This window comes from Cylas formicarius, unplaced genomic scaffold (assembly GCF_029955315.1).
Source record: "Cylas formicarius isolate icCylForm1 unplaced genomic scaffold, icCylForm1.1 PGA_scaffold_8__14_contigs__length_24414737, whole genome shotgun sequence".
Taxonomy (NCBI): domain Eukaryota; kingdom Metazoa; phylum Arthropoda; class Insecta; order Coleoptera; family Brentidae; genus Cylas; species Cylas formicarius.
In genome coordinates this window covers 10826252-10845183 of record NW_026844361.1, presented here as the reverse complement: position 1 = coordinate 10845183, position 18932 = coordinate 10826252, and the positions used below count along the sequence as shown (strand labels likewise).

The window sequence follows — 18932 nt, the reverse complement described above, 5'->3', positions numbered from 1 at the left end:
CTTTTATTTAAAAGAGTACTGTTTATTTCATAAAAATTAATATCTTAATCTACTATATAATTCGGGTGAACTACTAGCAAAGGATCGTCATCTTCGGTGTCTTCTTCAGCGCGACCTTTGAGTCCCGCTTCCGTTAGACTGATAATAATATTATCCTAAAAATAAGAGGAAATATAAAAATATTCCTATTTCTAATTTTTCATTTGAACTACTGTTCAAAACTTCCACAGGCTACTGTAATACTCTTTACAAAACTTCTGGACTCCTCCAGCGTCGGTTTTTTGCTGAGTCGAAATTGCTGACGTTTCGCTAATCATCCTGTTGGCTTCTTCAGAGCTTGACTGAAACTGGCTCCTATTTTACTCTGTACCTGCTTATATATTGTTTGAGGGGCACGCTAATGAGGGGTATTAACACCGTCTCGGATGACTGATTCCCAAATTGATGACAGGTAAAGACCTGAGTCGCGGTTAAGATTGATAGATTGTTTATAGATTTCTATAGACTTGGATTTTTCTTTGGTAGAAGAACTGATTACATGCAAGAATTTTAGTTTTATCTCATATCTCATTTTCTCGATGAAACTAAAATTCTTGCATATAATCAGTTCTTCTACCAACGAAAAATCCGAGAGTCTATAGAAATCTATAAACAATTTTAACCGCGACTCAGGTCTCTACCTGTCACAAATTTGGGAATTAATCATCCGAGATGGTGTTTATACCCCTCATTAGCGTCCCCCTCAAACAATATATAAGCAGGTACAGAGTAAAATACGAGCCAGTTTCAGTCAAGCTCTGAAGAAACCAACAGGATGATTGGCGAAACGTCAGCAATTTCGACTCAGCAAAAGTTTAATCTAGACATGCTATTATGAAACATTGGGAGAATCAAAGAGCCAGATTAATGGTGAGGTTTTAAAGCACTTTCCGCAACTGTCACACTTCACCACATAACGCCGTATTTACTTACCTGAAAACACAATCTATCAATTACTTTTTCAATCATGTCTTTCTTTTCTATCAACTCTTCTTCTGACTCTATTAAGTCGGCCATTTGAGTAAGGTACCACCCAACTAAGTCACTCTTATGGATACCTCCACTACCACCTGAAAAAATATTTAGCTTAGTAAAAACAACAGTCAAGTTTGAAAAAATCTATTCCTTTATATTGTCCAAATAAACTTCCCATACTCCGACAAAGCGACATTTTCTAAAATATTTCTAGCTATATTTTTTTTTACTAAAGCAAATGCCGAATGTGCTTGGAGTTCACTTTGGAATATCACAAGGTTCATTCAAGGAAGGACACCTCAAAAACTTCTTATAACCTAAGTACTCACTTTCTTCAAACCTCAGTTCCTCCCTTCTCATATGAACCACAATCATGTTACACAGGTTCTTATACTCTTCATAGCTGAGAACCATCTTCTTTTTAGCTGGCGCTGGTGCAGCAGGCGTTTGCGGCCTCTCTTCCTCTAAAACTTCATCTTCATGTACTGAATGGTTGTCGTCCGCGTCCAAGTGGATATCTGGCTGCTCTACCCGAATTATAGACTTGTTTAATAGTCTAAAAGAATCAAATAAATGTTTTTCTATAGCGTACAGTATTTAAAAAAAAAAACAGTTTTTTACCTATAAGCTTCTTTGACATGTTTCGGTTGCACTTCATCGCTAATATCCATCCGGGCCATCGCTTCCGACAGCCGAATCATACTCTCCAGTTGCCTTACAGTTATACGCCACGTAGATTTCCCAGCAGCTGTACTATCTCGCAGTCTCAACCGACTGTAGTAACTTCAAGGAATGGTTTAAGTTAAGGGGCAAAGTATGCTTAACGAATGGATCAATTACCTGACTAACAAGCTTCTCGCTTCTTTGTTGATTACTGGCTTAAATTTCCGTGCAAAATTAATATATTGTAACACCTCCTGCTTGGAGTAAACCTAAGAAAACCATTTTCAGATTATTAAGCCTTACTTAATTACTATAATTAATTTTTATGGAAAAAAGAATATGAGAACTGTTATGGTTTAAATATTAGAATAACTACAGATTGATTTATATAACAGATAATTATTTTATTACATGGTAATTTAAGTTACCATAAGTCTGTTAATATTTATGATATATTTGTAAAATGGTGTAAGGTTGAAAGAATAAATAAATAAATAAATAAAATGTATAGCTCAAAAATTCAATTGAAATATCTAGCTTGTAATTATTTTAAGTCAACAGTACAATACCTGAGCAATGTTCTCTTCAATATTGCTATGCAAATCCACTATCTTCCTTGCAATAGCATAGTCTATGACCTCATTACACTCATCCACAAGTATGAAGAACAAGTCAAACCTGGACATAATAGGTGCCGACAATTGAATATTTTGCTGCAATGATCTGGCTCGATCGTAGCGTCCCCCAATCGGATTAGCAGCCGCCAAAATTGAAGTTCTAGCATTTAATGTGGCCCTGACACCGGCCTTTGCTATAGATATTGTCTGCTGCTCCATGGCCTCATGAATAGCGACCTGGTCTTTAAGCTCCATTTTGTCAAACTCGTCGATACAACAGACTCCATTATCTGCCAACATCAAAGCACCTGCTTCAATCACGAAGTCTGAGGATTCTTCGTCTCTGACTACCGCCGCTGTAAGCCCAGCTGCAGATGAAGCTTTGCCCGAAGTGTAGATAGCTCTAGGTGAGAACTCGGATACTTGCTTCAAGAATTGACTTTTCGCTGTGCTAGGGTCGCCGACTATGCAGCAATTGATGTCGCCTCTCAAAGTTGTACCCTCAATTGTAGTTTTTGACACCCCGCCAAATAACATAAGTAGAATGCCCTTCTTCACTTCTTCATTTCCGTGAATGCTTGGAAACAGACTGTTAATCATGTTCTGGTAGAGGTTTCTGTCATGAGACATTTCATACATGTGCTTCCATTCGCTTTCCGTCATCTGCTGACGCATTATTTCTGGTGTAATGTCCCCTAAATTTTTTTTCATTAAAATCAATGAAATTTACAATACACCACTTTGATTCTAACCTAAAGGCAATTCGATTCCTCCGAATTTGGGATTAGTAGGCTGTACACTGCATGCTAGAAACGCTATGCGATAGTGCAATTCACGTACACCCAACACTTTGAGACCTCGGATTCCTTCCGCTTCATCCCCATGCTTATGCCTAGATTCAATTTGGGTTCTGGCACCAGGGATGGACATTGCGCCCACGTCCGGGACAACGATCAGTGTACCAGTGAAGTCATATCTATCACCAGCCTAAAATTAATATTTTATGCAACAAGTTTGGTAAATGGCATTTGAGCCACGAGTATTGTTTTGGTACAGGAGCGCAGCAAGCACTTAATAAAAAAAAAAATGCAACAGTTTTAAATTTAAAAAACTAACCTGTACAGTTTCGACATTTTCAGCTCTCAAAATAACTTCTAAACTCCTTGGAATGCAACCTCGAGGCAACTCAGCCTGCGTCTCTTGAATCCTTACTTTTTGAAAGTCCACAAAAACAGATTTATCATCGTTGAGCATAAACCGTCTTCTGTTGCTGCAAACTGGATTCCTACATATTGTAGGGTTTGTGTACTGCAAATCATTAATAATAAATACTTTACATGCAAAAATTATTCGTGTAGTGCAACCTTAAATTGTTGTTCCACATTTTTGATAACAGTTTGGCATTCTAAACACACAAAAGTGCCCAAAACCAGCTCGGGGTGAACAGGATGAGTCCTGATAACTTGACCCGAGATACGAATCAGTGTACCGACTTTATCAGTCTTTAATTCCCTAACAACATGCCTTGTAGGAACATCCATAAATGCTATGTAACATTCCTTCGGCTTTTTCATATCAGTGCGGTCTTTTACGAAATTAGAAACAGCTTGGCAAAGAAACGGATATATTCTGAAATACTCTTCGATGATAGTTGTAGCCAAGTTTTGGTTATACTTTTCAACGTCTTCAAAACTTATCTCGATTGTGCTTCTTTCTTCATTTTGTAACTCTTTCGCCGGTTCCAAATATTTTAATTCGCCATCCTCTTTATATCTGGAGAAAAATGTAAGTCGGGAGTTATGAAATTGTTACGAACTTACTCTTCTAAGAAATCTTGAAAAAGCTTCTGGCATCTTACTCCGATTTCATCTCGATGTTGCCTTTGACCAACGTTGGCATCAGCTACATCCATTTTCGATAATTATCCAGACAATTAAGCAAAGTTAATAAGTTAACATTCAAACTTAAAGCATACCACATTCACTATTAAACAAAATTTGGCGCGAAATCTTCTCAAAAGTGAGGTTACTATTTCACATATGCACTTATTCTTCAACAAACTTCATATTCATGTCCATAATATTTATTTTAAAATTTTACTTATGTTTTACCGCCTAACCGGAAACGAAAGTTATCACATATTAAAAGATCTTTTTTATGTTTTTAATGAGAGGCAACAAAAATTAAAAAAAAAAAACTGTATGGCAATGAGAAGTCAAGTGGAAAGAAGAAGTGGAAAGTTCTTGTTAATTTGACTGCAAATGACAACTGTATCCACGTGCAAAAGTGAGGTTTTGTTATAACAATTTTGTATATGCAAAAAATCCTTAAACGCTAATAATGGGCAAAAATCACCGCCATAAAAAGGATCTAAAAGCCGAAAAAGCGAAAGTGAAGCTTAAACAGACCAAAACCAAGTTTCTTCCCAAGGGACAAAATGTAACGAATGTCGCATTCAAAATTAAACCTATTATTCTTCTGGAACAACTAAAAGTTAAAGATTCTGATGACATTCTAAGTAAAAGAAAACTAAACATAAAAGACCTGCTCAGTAGACTGAAACATTATAACGATAATATAAAGCATTCCGCTTGTGAAGAATTGAATGACATGGTACAGATTTATCATGAAGAAATTGTTCAGCATCAGTTCTCAGAAATATGTCTGACATTGGGAAGTCTTATGCAAGATAGGGAGCATAAAGTGAGAAAATCTGCGGCCAAAGTAATTGATACTGTTCTACAATATGTAAGTTTATTAAATATCCACCTTACAGTGCAATTTCTGCTTTCATAAGCACATGCCATATACAGGATGATTTAAATGACCAATCTGCCATTTAACGTGATTCACCTTGTATAGGGTTGTTCGCGCTATAAGTCACAGAGTATGGTAAAAAAAATAGATTTTATTAAAGTTTTATTTAAGAGATATAGGGAGGTCTACTATGGTTACTTTTTATAAATCACTTTTATATCATAGAAGTGGTTCGAAAAGCGCTAACAGTATCAAATTTGTATTTTGTTAATGGAACCCCATGTATATTATACCATTTTTGGATTTTTCCATTATAGTGAGTGTGTTTCTATGAGGATGATTTCTAAACCTTATACGGATTCTTAAATAAATTGTTTTAATTTTTCCCATAATTTACAGTAAAGTGTACCAACAAACCATATTTTAGCTTCTAATTATAAGAAACTTCCCCATCATAGACATAGTCACCAAATTTGATTGTAATCTCATAAGCCGAATTTAGCTATAGTGAGATTACTTTTTGTAATGTGAATATTTAATCCGAAGAATAGCTTATGAATCAAAATACATGTTTACCCTGCATAATAAATTACTTTTTAATTTTTTTTAAACTTTGTCATAACCTTGGTAATTGTCTTAATTTTGTCATTGTTTAATAATATAATTGAATTAAACGAAATGTATAGATTCACATCCATTGAACCGACTTAACAGCAAAACCTAACCCAAAAACCATAATTTCCCATTTTCTGGGAGAACGCCAGAAGTGAGCTAGAGGACATTCTAATATCTTTCAAGATTCAACTAAAAGAGTTAAATTAAATGAAAATATGGCTACCCACTGATTCAAGTTCTCACCATTTAAATTTCTCATTAGAATAGAATATATTTTTGGAAACTCTGTGTAAGTTTTGAAGTTTTTTTTTTATAAATTGGATCTGGAATATGTTTTTTTGCTATACTTTATTGCAAATTTCGCTTAGATAACTTTAATTGTTCTTAAGTATTCAAGTATTCAAAGTTACATTTTGACAAAATTGAAGTTATTATACGAAATAAATACTTTCTATTCGAAAAAGTGAAATTTATGTTTTATGTATTTTTGAAAAGCTAACAAAAACCATAATAAAATTATTAAAAGCACATTTTATCAAATAACAAAATTTCTGAGTTTCAGAAGAAAATTGGAGCCTACATAAAAACCCATATCCAGACCAGTTTTCACATTTTCGATAAGTTAACGCATAAGGGTGCAGAATTTCCAAAATTTCCCTGAATCTAAATATCCAAAGTAGCTAAGCAAAAATAGGACACGCTGTACAAGGTAGGCCAAATTGGACTTTTCTATAGAAGGTAGACGAAAAATAATATCGGTGTCTTTTTAATTGGTAAAAACCTCACGTGCGTACTGGTACCACTTCTGATGTTTTTGGAAAATTTAAATTTATAAAAAATCGCTGTAACCATTTTGTTATGGAAAATTTTGTGTATCTTTGCACTTTTTATGTTGAATTTAATAGTTTCAGTATACTATTTCAAAAAATCCAATAGTTAATTAGTTATCATCCGAAAAATTAATTGAAAAGTACTTGAAATTGCCTCTACAAAAATAAGCAGCCTTGATATTTTGCTAGTGAGTTTTGAAAAATTAGACTTTGGACTGAGCGGCCATAATACCGGAAGTAACTTTGCACTGGTAGACATTTTCGGAAGATTGTGACACAATATCATTGAATTACAAGAAATAGTTTTAGGAGCCGTTGAAAAAAATTTTACGTCACCATAAAAGTTAAAGACTAACAAGACTAGAAAGAACTAATGTTAGATATGCAAAAAGTGCAATGGTGCATGTGGTTACTTGAGAAAGAGAACACACGACGCACAGAACCAGAAAAGTGCGATGGAATAGTGCAAGTAGTTTCTAGAAAAATTCTAATCTAGTATGCCTTTCTCGAATTTGGCCACGCATTTGTTTTCTGTATTACGATGACGCAATAATAATTTTATCGAATTTAGAATTTCAAACTACAGACTATTGCAAATTGAAAAGTAATTTGGTAATTCAACGTACAAAAAGTCATAAAAAGGGAACTCATTAAATATTAGAACCTAAACACGATTACACTGATAATCACAAAACAATAACATTATTTCAATAAATTATTTGTTTAAACTTTTTTCTAATTTTAACTATTTAGTATTTTGCAAGTTTTTTAAAAAAGTGAAATTTTTGTTTACCTTGTATACTTAGAAGTAAAGCTTAGTTTACTCTATTTACAAAACTTCTGTATTCCTCATACATCAATTGTTGTTGAATCGAACTTACAACAGCCTGTGGAAGTTTCGTTGAAAAATTTTGGCACAACATATTCTACAGAACGTTGTGAACTATTTTTCATACAAAGCTACATGCAAAGTTAATATTCCTTCTTGTGTCATAATTTACCAAGGAAAGCTAAATCAATCTTAGTGTGCCTATTTACGGAAAATCGGTATTTATTGATTTTGTTTTCGGATTTCTTCTACATTTTGCAATGGTTTTTAATAGATTGCAATGGGTAAGTATATATTTTTTTAATTTTAATTTCATTTTGAGAAAATATATTTATTTGAAATTCATTTTTTTTTCATTAATGACACAATCTCAAGGTGTTGAATTCTGTTTGTCAAATAACTTTTCAGAAGTTCTACAACTTTTCCTTTCAGACTATACTTTTCCAGTTTTGATAAGAGAATTTGGTGTGAAATGGTGTGAAACGCTTTAGAGCGGTCAACAAAAATGCAAAAGCCGCGTTGACTGTTATAAGAACATCTAAAGCTGCATTGAGCGTCTGATAAGACATTAAATTATTTAAAGAAACTCATTATTATATTTTTTAATATGTAGTCAAACAGAACAAACAAAACTCTCGCAAAATATAAAGGCTGTGCTATATTTTTAGAAGAAAATTTTAAATTATTTTCAATAATCAAAAATATACAGGGTGTTCTATATAAATAATCGTTTTTTCGGTTGACTGCTACGGTTTTTACCTTTACTTTATTTATAAAAGTCGAATTCCATGCACCTACATTAGTTTTCGTCTATCTCCTTTCGCAAGGCGAGTTCCCCTTTTAAATTTGGCCCACCCTGTACACGTCTTACATAAACCAATGCGAAAATTGCTCTTTTTTATCATAATAGCTGCCAGATTTATGCGTTCACTATAGACTGTGAATCGCCGTGTATATTTTGGTTTCATGTAGATCCCTAGCGAGAAAGTGAAACCTTTCCTCCACTTTTTCTCTACAAATCTACGCTGAAATCTACGCTGTGCGATGACAAATATAAACCGAAACATTCAAGAAGATTCGCTGCTGTTCCTGGACTGCTTTATCAGGGTCGATTGCGGTTTGATACGTGACAATTCCGAGAGACTTCTTCCCGAATTTTTTACTCTAATCTCCAAATTACGCGGCGATTCTCAATTAGAAAGGACGTTGACTTTGAATTTAGGCAGCAATATGACCAGTGTGGCATGGAGGATTAAAGTTTTAAGCCGACTGCATGCGGTTTTGAGCGTTCTTTTAGCAGAAGAAGGTAGTAAAACGACCGAAACGTGAGTGATTTGGTCGAGGGGTAAATCACCATCCAAAATTAGTGCCACGTCCATAACATTTCACGCAAAATATTACGGATTTCAGATTTCAACGGGTTTGACTAAGATTCGGCGGATTTCCCGATAATTTGACCAGTTTCATTGATTTTAAGAAAATATTTTTTAGGCTATATAGCTAAAATACGTAAAATTTAAAAAAGTCTATGTAAAAATAAAACAGACTATTTTATAATCTCTTTTCAGCAAGTAGAAAATAGTTTTATCAGTGTTCATTTTGATTAGTTTTGTTTCAATAATTTTGTTATTACTCTTCACCTAATTCACTTAAAAAATTTCAAAATTCTAAAAAAAACTTTCGGATGTGGCTCCTTATATACAAAATTTATCGCACAGTTTTCTACTCATTTGCTTGCTTGCTCAAAACAGTGTTCATAATGTTCATGTTGATATAAAAGCCTAAGCGTTGAAAAAAAGTTCGATTAGTTTGGTTAGTTTTCTCTTTTCCGGGAGCAAGTTTAATAACTTTTGTCACAATTTTGGAATTCATCAAGATTAAAGATTGTCTTCCACAACCTCTAACGAAATCTTATCTGAGGCAATTTATTTTTTAAGATATAAAAAGTGAATTTTTCGTCGAATTAACTTTTTGGTGTTTTCCTCTTAGTGGTCTGGTTCTAGTTTTCGCGTACTTCAATCATTGGTGTGCGTGTCGCCATTTTATCACTACTGTGGACACTATAGCTTAATTGCAAATTCTGATGCGTTAAACTAAACGAATATACTTCTAAAGGGGTTCCCTTTAGTAGGTATGTTTTACTTACTGGTATTAACGTGTCATTCATTTCCCTTTACACATTTTTGAAAGAGTCGATAATTTCTCGAAGATTTCACAGATTTCACTGAGCTGGTGCACTAGATTTCGCGCGTGACTTACCCCTTGGATTTGATTTTCCTTATCTAAAATCGCAATGGTTGTAGGGAATCTCTCGAAGGGTTCGACGCCTCCAAACAAACTAGATTTCCCATATATAAAAGTCATTTCGATCAAGTTTTGAGTGACTCAAAAATAGATTTCACTTCAAATTCCAAAACTTCTTTCCATCACGGCGCGACAATATTAAACCGTCATGTCGGAACTTTGATACCACTTTTGTATGAGACGTGGTTGGAAGCGGTCCCAGATAAATTTGGCTACAATCCGGCGGGAGAAGGGACCGTTCTGAACAATGAAAGCGCCGCCCTATTATCATGCATAGTTAACACTTTACATTTGTTGTGGCGGTATATTCATCATGAAGACACGGTAACTTTCTTTTTTTGTGTTTGTTCGGTTGACCGACTGCTATGTTTGCAGGAAACAGCGTTTATGTCGATGGACTGCAAGAAATTTTTAAACCATCTTTTGGCGGGGTTTCCGTACACCCACCCGGGGGCCAGAACGAAGCAAAAGTCGAAAAATGCGACACTAAAAATTTTAGACTACAACACCGATCCAAAATGCGTCCGCGAAAATTTATTGATATGCTTTTTGTACTCGGCGCTTTTTATTAATTATTCCCAAAAAGATATAAGAAAGGACCTTTTATCGATCGTGACATATGTTACTAGTAAGTATTATGTTGCTACCTATTTTAATATTTTCCAATATAGTCCAAGTCACACTGAGAATATAGCGCACCGTTGCTCGCTTGTTGTCAGGCAACAATCAGGTCCAGTCTCAAACAAATTTCGCCACTCGGGTCTAAACAATTTGTCTCTTAAAACCTGCATCATTTGTATAACCCAAGAATTTCATTGACTTGCGTAGGATTTTTAAATTCGCCATTGTTCTGTTCCGCTTCTTTCTTGGTGTGTTTTTCCCTAACACAACTCAGTTTTGAAGCTCCACTCACATCTGCACTTAAACTCAACTTTTCATCATTCACCAACCAGCAAATAATATTAAAAATCACAATTTTCATACTAGCATGGAGCACTTGTCCTTGTTTGAATTTCTTGAATAATAAAAGTTAAAATTAAAAAAAAAATTGCTCATTTTAATCATTAATACCTCATTAAACTAATCCAATATCTTCTTTTTTCGAAGGTTGGCAACAACTGCGGCAAATCGCTCTGTGTTCTGCGCTACTACAGTAGTAGTTACGAATCCAGACCAGCCCAATCTCTCACATTTTTCTGGTTATATATATATATATATATATATATATATATATATATATATATATATATATATATATATATATATATATATATATATATATATATATATATATATATATATATATATATATATATATATATATATATATATATATATATATATGGCTCATTAAGCGGGTCAATCGGTATTGGTATTGGTATTGGTATCAAAGGGGGGCGTCCAAGTACTTGAGGGCGTCCAGAATGCCGCCCCTCCTATAGAAGGTCAGCAACTCCTTTAGCCCAGGGTCAATCGGTATTGTGAACATTTGTTTGCCCCGTTCTTCTTGGGTATCAAAATAGACTGAAGACAGTCATGTGGTAGGGTTCCCAAGGAATATATCTTATTTAGAAAAGCTGTTAACATTTCAAAGGGATTTTTCGTACTTTGATAGTTTTATTGCATGTCTTACCTCCTCTTAACTGCTATTGGTTGGTCTTCCTGGTCAACGCGTATTTGATCTGGTTCTGTCCAGATAACTAATCCAATATACCTGCCCTTGAACACTGACACTATTCAGTTTTTCTAACACCGATTTTATAAAGAAATTTGAAACATGTTATTCTTATCTTTGTTCGAGTAATTCGTTTGATATATTTGAAATGTATTGCCTATGTGACCCAACCTGTATTCTCAGTGTGATAGTGATATTTATTATCACTCTTATCCATTAAAAAAATTCTAAGAAAGAAATATGGCAATAATATACGGATTAACTAAAAAGTCATTGTATGAAAATCACAAGGGTATTGACTACAATTGCTATAGCTGGGGTGAATACACCATGTCGAGTCAAATTAAAGAATATTGGCTCTCGCGAACGAAAGCAATTACTTCGCTTAGAAAAGAAATCACTTTTCTAAGCGAAAGGACTATTCTAAACAACCGGAAACTGAACTTTCTGTAGATTGAAGAGGCCACTGTTTTCTTGGACTTCAGTGTTGTCATAAAACTTTTAACACTTGATCTAAAGAATCGAATAACTATATTTACAAACATAGGCAGCACTGAAAGCCTTTCTGACAACTTACTTTTCACTCTTAATGTTTTGAAAAAACCATTCAATGGGCACCAGACAAATACAGGCTTAGCACAACACTAATTTGACATAACGCTTCTTGTGGAATGCAGTGCAGCGAAGCGAGAGCTCTTAGATAAATAAACAGTTGCTCGCATTGGGCTGTCTTCAGGATTGTTTTGTTAATAATCCGAGTTTTAATCGCAACTATGGTGCTTCCGTGTCCTTGTTGCCTTTGCGTTCCCTTCCTTAGAAGTTCACTGTACTCCTGAGGAATTCATCAGGCTTAATGAAGTGAGTTGAGTTGAGTTGAGTACTTTCAATGATCTGCTCTGTGGTGGTGCGCAGCTGATTAGGAGAAGTTCAGTTCAGTTCAAGCAAATCAATCCCAGACATTAGCTCTTTACCCGTGTATTATCGACATTGTTTGATTTTGTTATCAGTTATTATTGTTATTTACATTATTTATTGAAAAGGGGCATTTGCAGAAGTACTCTTCCAAAAAAAAACCATCGGAGAGGATAGCGCGGACTGCATCATGCAAATTTTGGAGGAATGCCTATACAAAAATCATGCAAAATGGCGTCGCAGCGGAGTCGATTTGCGCATGATTGTCGATAACGCGGTCATGTTTTTCAACCACGGCAAAATCAGTGACGCTAAACGGCTTAAAGTGTTCGAAGTTCTTTCACAAGTCGTTGACAATCCTCAACTGAACAAGTACTAGGGCAACGCAATTGTGTTATGTTTTGTATATTTTTTAACATTTTTAGGACTGACAAGTATCAATATTGGCTAAGTAGTTTGCCAGAAATTTTGTGCAAGGCAGAAGTGAACGATAACATTATTTCAGCCCTACTGGATTTGTCAAAAAAGAATTCTCCAGTCTTTTACAATTCTTTCTTAAAGAAGCTCTCCCAAATTTTAGATAATTTGGACAAAATAAAGATAATACTGACCGATGAATCGTTAACGAATAACGAAGAGTCGTGCAAAAGAAAAATAGCTTATATTTTTTATTACGTTCCAGCGTATTCCAAATCAGATTTGGATTTAATTTCGAAGCATTTGCAGAACAATCCAGCGTCTGGTTTTAGAAAGTATATGGAGCAAATTTTCCTATTAAGGTAGATCCTGTTTCTGTGCTTTGAATAGTTTTCATTTATTCATTTTTGCAGGCTCGATCTCGGCAGGGAAAAAGAGTGGCCCAGCCAATTTTTGGAACTATAAATGTTTATCGAATGTTTTCTGCTAGTGACGATTTCGTTTTCAATAAAAACGTGTGCCATTGCAATTTGCAATTTGTTTTTGTTCTTTTTGTTGATTGCTGTCATTTTTAATAGTTTTACATTGTCATCACTTGCCTTTTGAGATTTATCAAAATGTATTTCAACAAAATTTCAAGACCACCGAAAATGGGTTGCCATTAAAGTTATTTGAAACTGAAATTTTAAATATTCAAAAAGGCAGCTGATTTCAATTCTTTTGTTAATCGCATATATTGCCAAAGGAGTAACTTGGTACATCACAAAGAATTTTGAAAAAAATTTAGGCGGGGAACTTCAGTCCGTTCATTATCAAAAATTATTTTCTGATGAAACTTGGCAACACCCTGTGTTCTGCAGCTACACCTTCCCCTGTCAACATCAAGGAAAGCGTCATGGGTCCAGATTTTAAATTTACATATTCCATGGTCTGAAACAACAAATTAAATTAAGTTTAAGTCATTGGTATAATAATTGTTATTCAAATAAAAAAAACTAACTAACCAAAACTGTAGACCAGAAAATCACTTGACATAATAGGGAACTTATACAAAATTTTAATTTGAAGAATAATGATTATAAAAGTAAGTTTATAATACTATTAAAAGAACCTCAGTTCACAAAAAAATTCTTAATTTGTGTTTAGTATTATAAAGAAAGTTTTTAAAATTACCGAAGCCGATTTTTTAAAAGGTCAATCTTATAATTAATTTACCTTTACTTGATATGTTTATGGTGACATCTTACATACACAACACCGAAAGATTTTCTTTTGTTGAGATTCGCGGCGTTAAAGCTAAAAAGTATGTTCGTAGAAAATTTAGGCACTGGTTTTAAACCAATATTATATTATAATCAGCTTAAAGTTTTCTAGTTTTTAAAATTCAAACGGTATATAAAATAAAATGTAAATTATTCAACAAAAAAAAAAACAAAAAGAAGTTTTTTTTAAACTAGTTGAAACCTAAATACTGATTTTAAAATATATTGGCATTGATAATTTAAAGTGTTTATTTTATATAGATCTGGAAGCCATTCATGGAGACTGCAATAGAATGGGTGTAAGTTCGAAAAGTTAATAATATATTATGCAACAAGTACGGTAAACGGCGAGTGATTTAAAAAGTTTACCGAACGTATTGCATATTATACTTTTTCTACGACGTTTAGATTTTGGGTACATTTTCGCTGAATAACACGATACATTCACTGACATGATCGTCAGAATTGACAAACGTCAAAATTCAAAGCGTGGGAAATATCTCCGAAAATATCCGATTGCACCCAAACCCGTGCGGTCAAATCCCGGAAATGTCCGAAGTGGCGCGGATTCGTGGGAAACGAAACTTACGTGGTAAAGTGACGCTTCCCGCACGCTAGATCGGTGTGTCATTAGGTATTTTACGGACGGGAGTAGGAAAAAATGTTTGCACGGTTAAAGTGACATCTGAACATAATGTTAACAAGAAACGGCTTTTATTTTCTAGTAGACCAATAAAAAGTTTATCTGGCGGGGTGTACTGAAACACGATGGCACGATTTGTAATATTGTTTTTGTGTTGCTTCCATTATTATCATGTAAAGCACACTAGGCACAAATTCAAAATGGCGTACATTAAATACAAACACACCTTTACACGAGCGAAAAATAACCTTAAATAATATAATTTTCGGCCTATAAATCGAGAACAATACTATAACATGTCGCCGTATGGATCGAAAAACATCGAGTTTTGATATTTGGTATGCGTTATTTCTATACTTAAAAAAAATGTATTAAAGAGATTAAAAAAAATATTCAAGTTCCCTATACGAGAAAGATCTAACCTGGATAGCTTGAACATTCAATTGAAAAAAAAAGTATTATGTTTAATCTTTGATAAATTATTGAAAAAAAAATTAGGCATTTTTTTCGAATTTGTAAATTGTGTGAAATAATTAAACAACAAAATTTAAATTAGTATTTCTCCATTGACTAATTCCAAGTTTTTAAGTTATATTGTAGATTAAAGCTGAAAATATTCGTTTTTTTTGATTATTAGAGCGTTCGCACAAATTTGGAAATATCCAATTTTCTTTTCAGTCTATTTTTGTCTTTAAAAAATGTATACAGTACCGGTTCGATTAAAGGTTCAAGCTATCCAATATTTTTTCTACTCCCGATCTAAAATACTCCTACGCATCAAGCGTGCTGACAGTCGTATTAGGACGTCAGTGGCGTTATTTAGGGAGTACCTGTAGGAAGCAAACATGGCAACTTGTCATGTTATTTTTCCGTCTTCTATCTGAGTTCCGGAGATTTCCAACATGTTCTCGAGCACCCTGTATTTAGAGTATTTATGCAATGATTTAAGGCAGGAATTGCATCAAGCGAGATCAAAAGAAAACGGGAATAATTTTCGTCTTGTTTAAAATGTACTGTTCAGCTATACCTAACTCACGTTTCAAGTAAAAAAATCAATATAATGTTTATGTTTATATAATTATCATTATATTTATTTGTGTCGAACTAAATTAACCAAAACAATTCCAGTTTAGGTATAAAAAATTAAAATAAAGGGAGCGTTTCTATAAACTATGCTTTGTGTAATTTGGCTATAATATTCTACAAAACTGTTTCTCATTTTTTTTCCATAAATTGCAAGTCGGTGGCTTAGACCGTTTCCAGGCAGTTTGTTTTATTATTCTTAAAAATTTAAAATTTTCGACAAACCACATTTTTCGAATCTGCTGTTCACTTAATGTTTTAATTTGTTTTCGAGTTCACTGTTTTAAGATTTTGATGGTCAAAAACGAAACTATTTCGACGTTTGAAATACTTTGGCGATATCGCTTACCTAATTTTCATTTTCACATCCATATGTATAGTGAAATTGCCGAACCCCCATATATTGTTATTTTTGCATAAGATAAATACTTTTTTCTTATCAATTTTTAGTTTAACCTGCATGATATCGAGAATATTGCTAAAAATCTATTTCTCAAAATGAATCATTTTTAACAACCAAAATTTTTGAAAACACGCACTACACCTACAATTTCCTTTGACTTTTTGTTGCATAATTTCCGCGAAAAGGTGTAGTGTCACAAGACAAAGGGACCACCCTGTACTACTTTTCCACCAACATTTATGTGACAGAATTGTTTGACAAACGTTAAAAGTTAGAACCGCTTATATATTGCAATGAAAATGACGAAAAAGAGTCGGGCTCCGTTCGGCGTCGCCACGAAACGATTCATCAAAGTTGGATTACACCCAGAATTGGATGCTACTGTTATGAAACGGGAAAACGTCAATGTCGGACCGACAACTTACTGTCCAAAACTACACGCTTGCAAATTTAAAACGGGACTCCGGTAGGTATTTAAACATTATGACGCATGATCTAGCCGAAGAGCGAAAACTGACCAATCAGAATCTTTTTTTTTTCTTTAATTCAACGAGTTCGCGTCTTTACTTAGACGGCTGCCCAGGTTTTTCCATATTTCAACGAGTAAATTATCCAACATCCAAGGCTCCCGGTGGGAATCGAACCCACAACCGACCAATCAGATTCCATGCAATTAATTACTGTGTATACATCCTGCACATCTGCCGAAATAGAATACATAGTTATAACACTTGAACTAGAATATCATGCTACTTAATCACAGATTTCTGTCAAATGTATCAAAACAATCAAAAACTTTAAGAAAGCCACCAAAAAATGTTGGTCGGGCTAGAAACATATTGATCGTTGATACTTCTTCAATGCAATTAACAACTTGTCAAGTCATGGGTGTTTTGTACGCTTTTGTTTTCAAATATTGCAATAATGTACACCAAAGGCGCTAATAAAAACAATAAACATCTAGGTATTTAGGTATAGGAACTTATCATACATCATTCAAAAGGCTTTATAATTGTTTTAATTAATTTCTTGAAAAGCGTTAAAGATAAGTATTGAGAATATTATACAGAAACCATAAGAATGCCATAAGAAACCAAATTTTTGGAAACTGAACCCTGTATTATTATTATGAGAACACGTATCAGTAACATCTAGTTGGTTCCAAAATGGTAATTTCTATTTTGGAGCTATCGGTTATTCAACATTTTCTCAATCTAAAATATTTTTAAGGTTGTATCACTTCAAGTGTATTCGATTTTTTATTTTATGAGTCCTGATAAAGTTTCATGCTAGGTTTCCTCTGGTGACACTATGTATAATTTTTTAGATGTCCTGATTATTTTGAAAAAATTTTCAAATGTTTAAAAATATAGATTACTGTCGCGGAGCTATGATATTATTTGTCAAATATTATTTTTATCTCAGTTCTTACATATTACATTAGTTGGTAGAACTGATTAACAACTTTAATTTCTTTTAGTTGGGACAGGGAACTAGAACTGGAAGAATTCTCGAGATGTTTGGGATATAGGAACTACGACGTGCTCTACGAGAGGAAATTCTTCTCAAGTCTAAGAGGTCCCGGTACCCAGGACATCGACGAAACCTTTTACTCGAAGCAAACCTGCTCCGTCAAAGACAATGTGGGATTCGGCACGGAAAAGAGATTTAGCAAAAGCCTGCAAAGCCTAGCGAATCCAGCTCCAGGTCCCCCAATAAAACTCTTTCTCGCATCCGATTCCAGATAGCGTAATTTTAGGCACATATACTCCCATTCAGTATCGTCGGCCGTCTTCAAATCTGCCCACGTTCGAACACGATGGGTTCGTAGACCGATTTAAAAGACAGATCAGGCCTTATCACTTGACACCCAATCGGTACCAGGTCAGGGATGAAAAGAGCACCGCAGATATATTTAGAAAGCTAGTTTCGCGTCGGTAAGCGTAGCCCAATGTTTTTACCGCCCAACTTAACAAGGTACCTCGGTTAAAGAGGCCCCTACGATTTGTTTACCGGCCCCAGAGATGGAACCACCATCAAGAACCACTTCGGCACAGCGCTCTTCAAAGTACCAGATTATTTTCACGTCCCGCCTAGCGACGTGAACGTATTGCTCCACCATTCTAGCAAAAAAAGGCATTTGCGTTTTCATCGAACCAAAACAACCGATAATGCCAAGTTTCAGGTACGGACGTTTTCTCGCGGCCGAACGCTTCCAAAAGAAACCGACCACGAGAGCCCTGTTGAACGATCTGAGCATGTGCTATCGCTCTCCGGATGAGCCAGGTCCGGCTCATTACGATTTGAGCACATTCAAAAGGTACAAAAAGTGGTTTAAGTTATCGGGATGATGGTTGGAGTATTTATAGCATTAGGAAAAAACCCGAATCGGTCTACCCGTTTGGAACGTCAAATCCCCACTCCAGGCCGCCGGTAGACTGGAGTATATCGCCTGGACCGGGAAGATACAACCCCAAGCGGGCCAGATGCATGAGATCTAGACGGCCGAGTTGGGTGTTTCTTTCCAAACAACCCCGGGAGTTGTTTAAAGTTGTCGATTACAGGGCATTTTGGGTGTAGTAAATAAATGTTGAGCGATCTTTTCGATTGTATTTCAAAGGTTGTTGTACACCAATATAGTCAGCGTATTACATTTCTGGAATGACGTCAAGCTGATTTAAAATAGCGTATTTCTTATATTTATATTTTATCAGCTAATCTAAAATAGTTATTTTACGTCCACGCTGTAATTTGTCCAAAATGGCTGAAACCTAACCAATTTTGGAGGTTCTCTAAAACGTCACCAGAGTTGGTCCAAATGAAATTTCATTACTTCATAAACTAAAATTTTCTTGGAAATAAGGTCCCTGGTCTTTACTAATATCAATTCTTTAATGTTTTCTTTATT

At 34.6% G+C, this 18932-nt stretch overlaps 3 protein-coding genes across 3 annotated transcripts; 2 read left to right on the top strand and 1 right to left on the bottom strand.

Annotated features, from left to right (window-relative positions):
* Positions 1–2: 2 nt before the first annotated feature.
* Positions 3–4301, bottom strand: LOC132706016 (DNA replication licensing factor Mcm6). Its single transcript, XM_060677058.1, has 10 exons — positions 4115–4301; positions 3659–4067; positions 3411–3602; positions 3047–3281; positions 2247–2989; positions 1855–1946; positions 1636–1797; positions 1344–1570; positions 973–1109; positions 3–155 (listed from the first exon to the last, which is right to left on the bottom strand). The coding sequence occupies exons 1-10, from the start codon at positions 4204–4206 to the stop codon at positions 45–47; spliced, it is 2400 nt and encodes a 799-aa protein (XP_060533041.1). The 5' UTR covers positions 4207–4301; the 3' UTR covers positions 3–44.
* Positions 4302–4562: 261 nt separating this feature from the next.
* LOC132706554 (testis-expressed protein 10 homolog) lies at positions 4563–13155 on the top strand. Its single transcript, XM_060677936.1, is given in 7 exon segments — positions 4563–5042; positions 8298–8650; positions 9629–9953; positions 10005–10257; positions 12357–12588; positions 12642–12995; positions 13047–13155. Coding segments are annotated over 7 exon segments (1977 nt in total). The 5' UTR covers positions 4563–4634; the 3' UTR covers positions 13099–13155.
* A 3134-nt stretch (positions 13156–16289) lies between these two features.
* Positions 16290–18616, top strand: LOC132706651 (ciliary microtubule-associated protein 2). Its single transcript, XM_060678116.1, has 6 exons — positions 16290–16490; positions 17505–17731; positions 17784–17961; positions 18017–18160; positions 18210–18344; positions 18394–18616. The coding sequence occupies exons 1-6, from the start codon at positions 16318–16320 to the stop codon at positions 18602–18604; spliced, it is 1068 nt and encodes a 355-aa protein (XP_060534099.1). The 5' UTR covers positions 16290–16317; the 3' UTR covers positions 18605–18616.
* Positions 18617–18932: the final 316 nt, after the last annotated feature.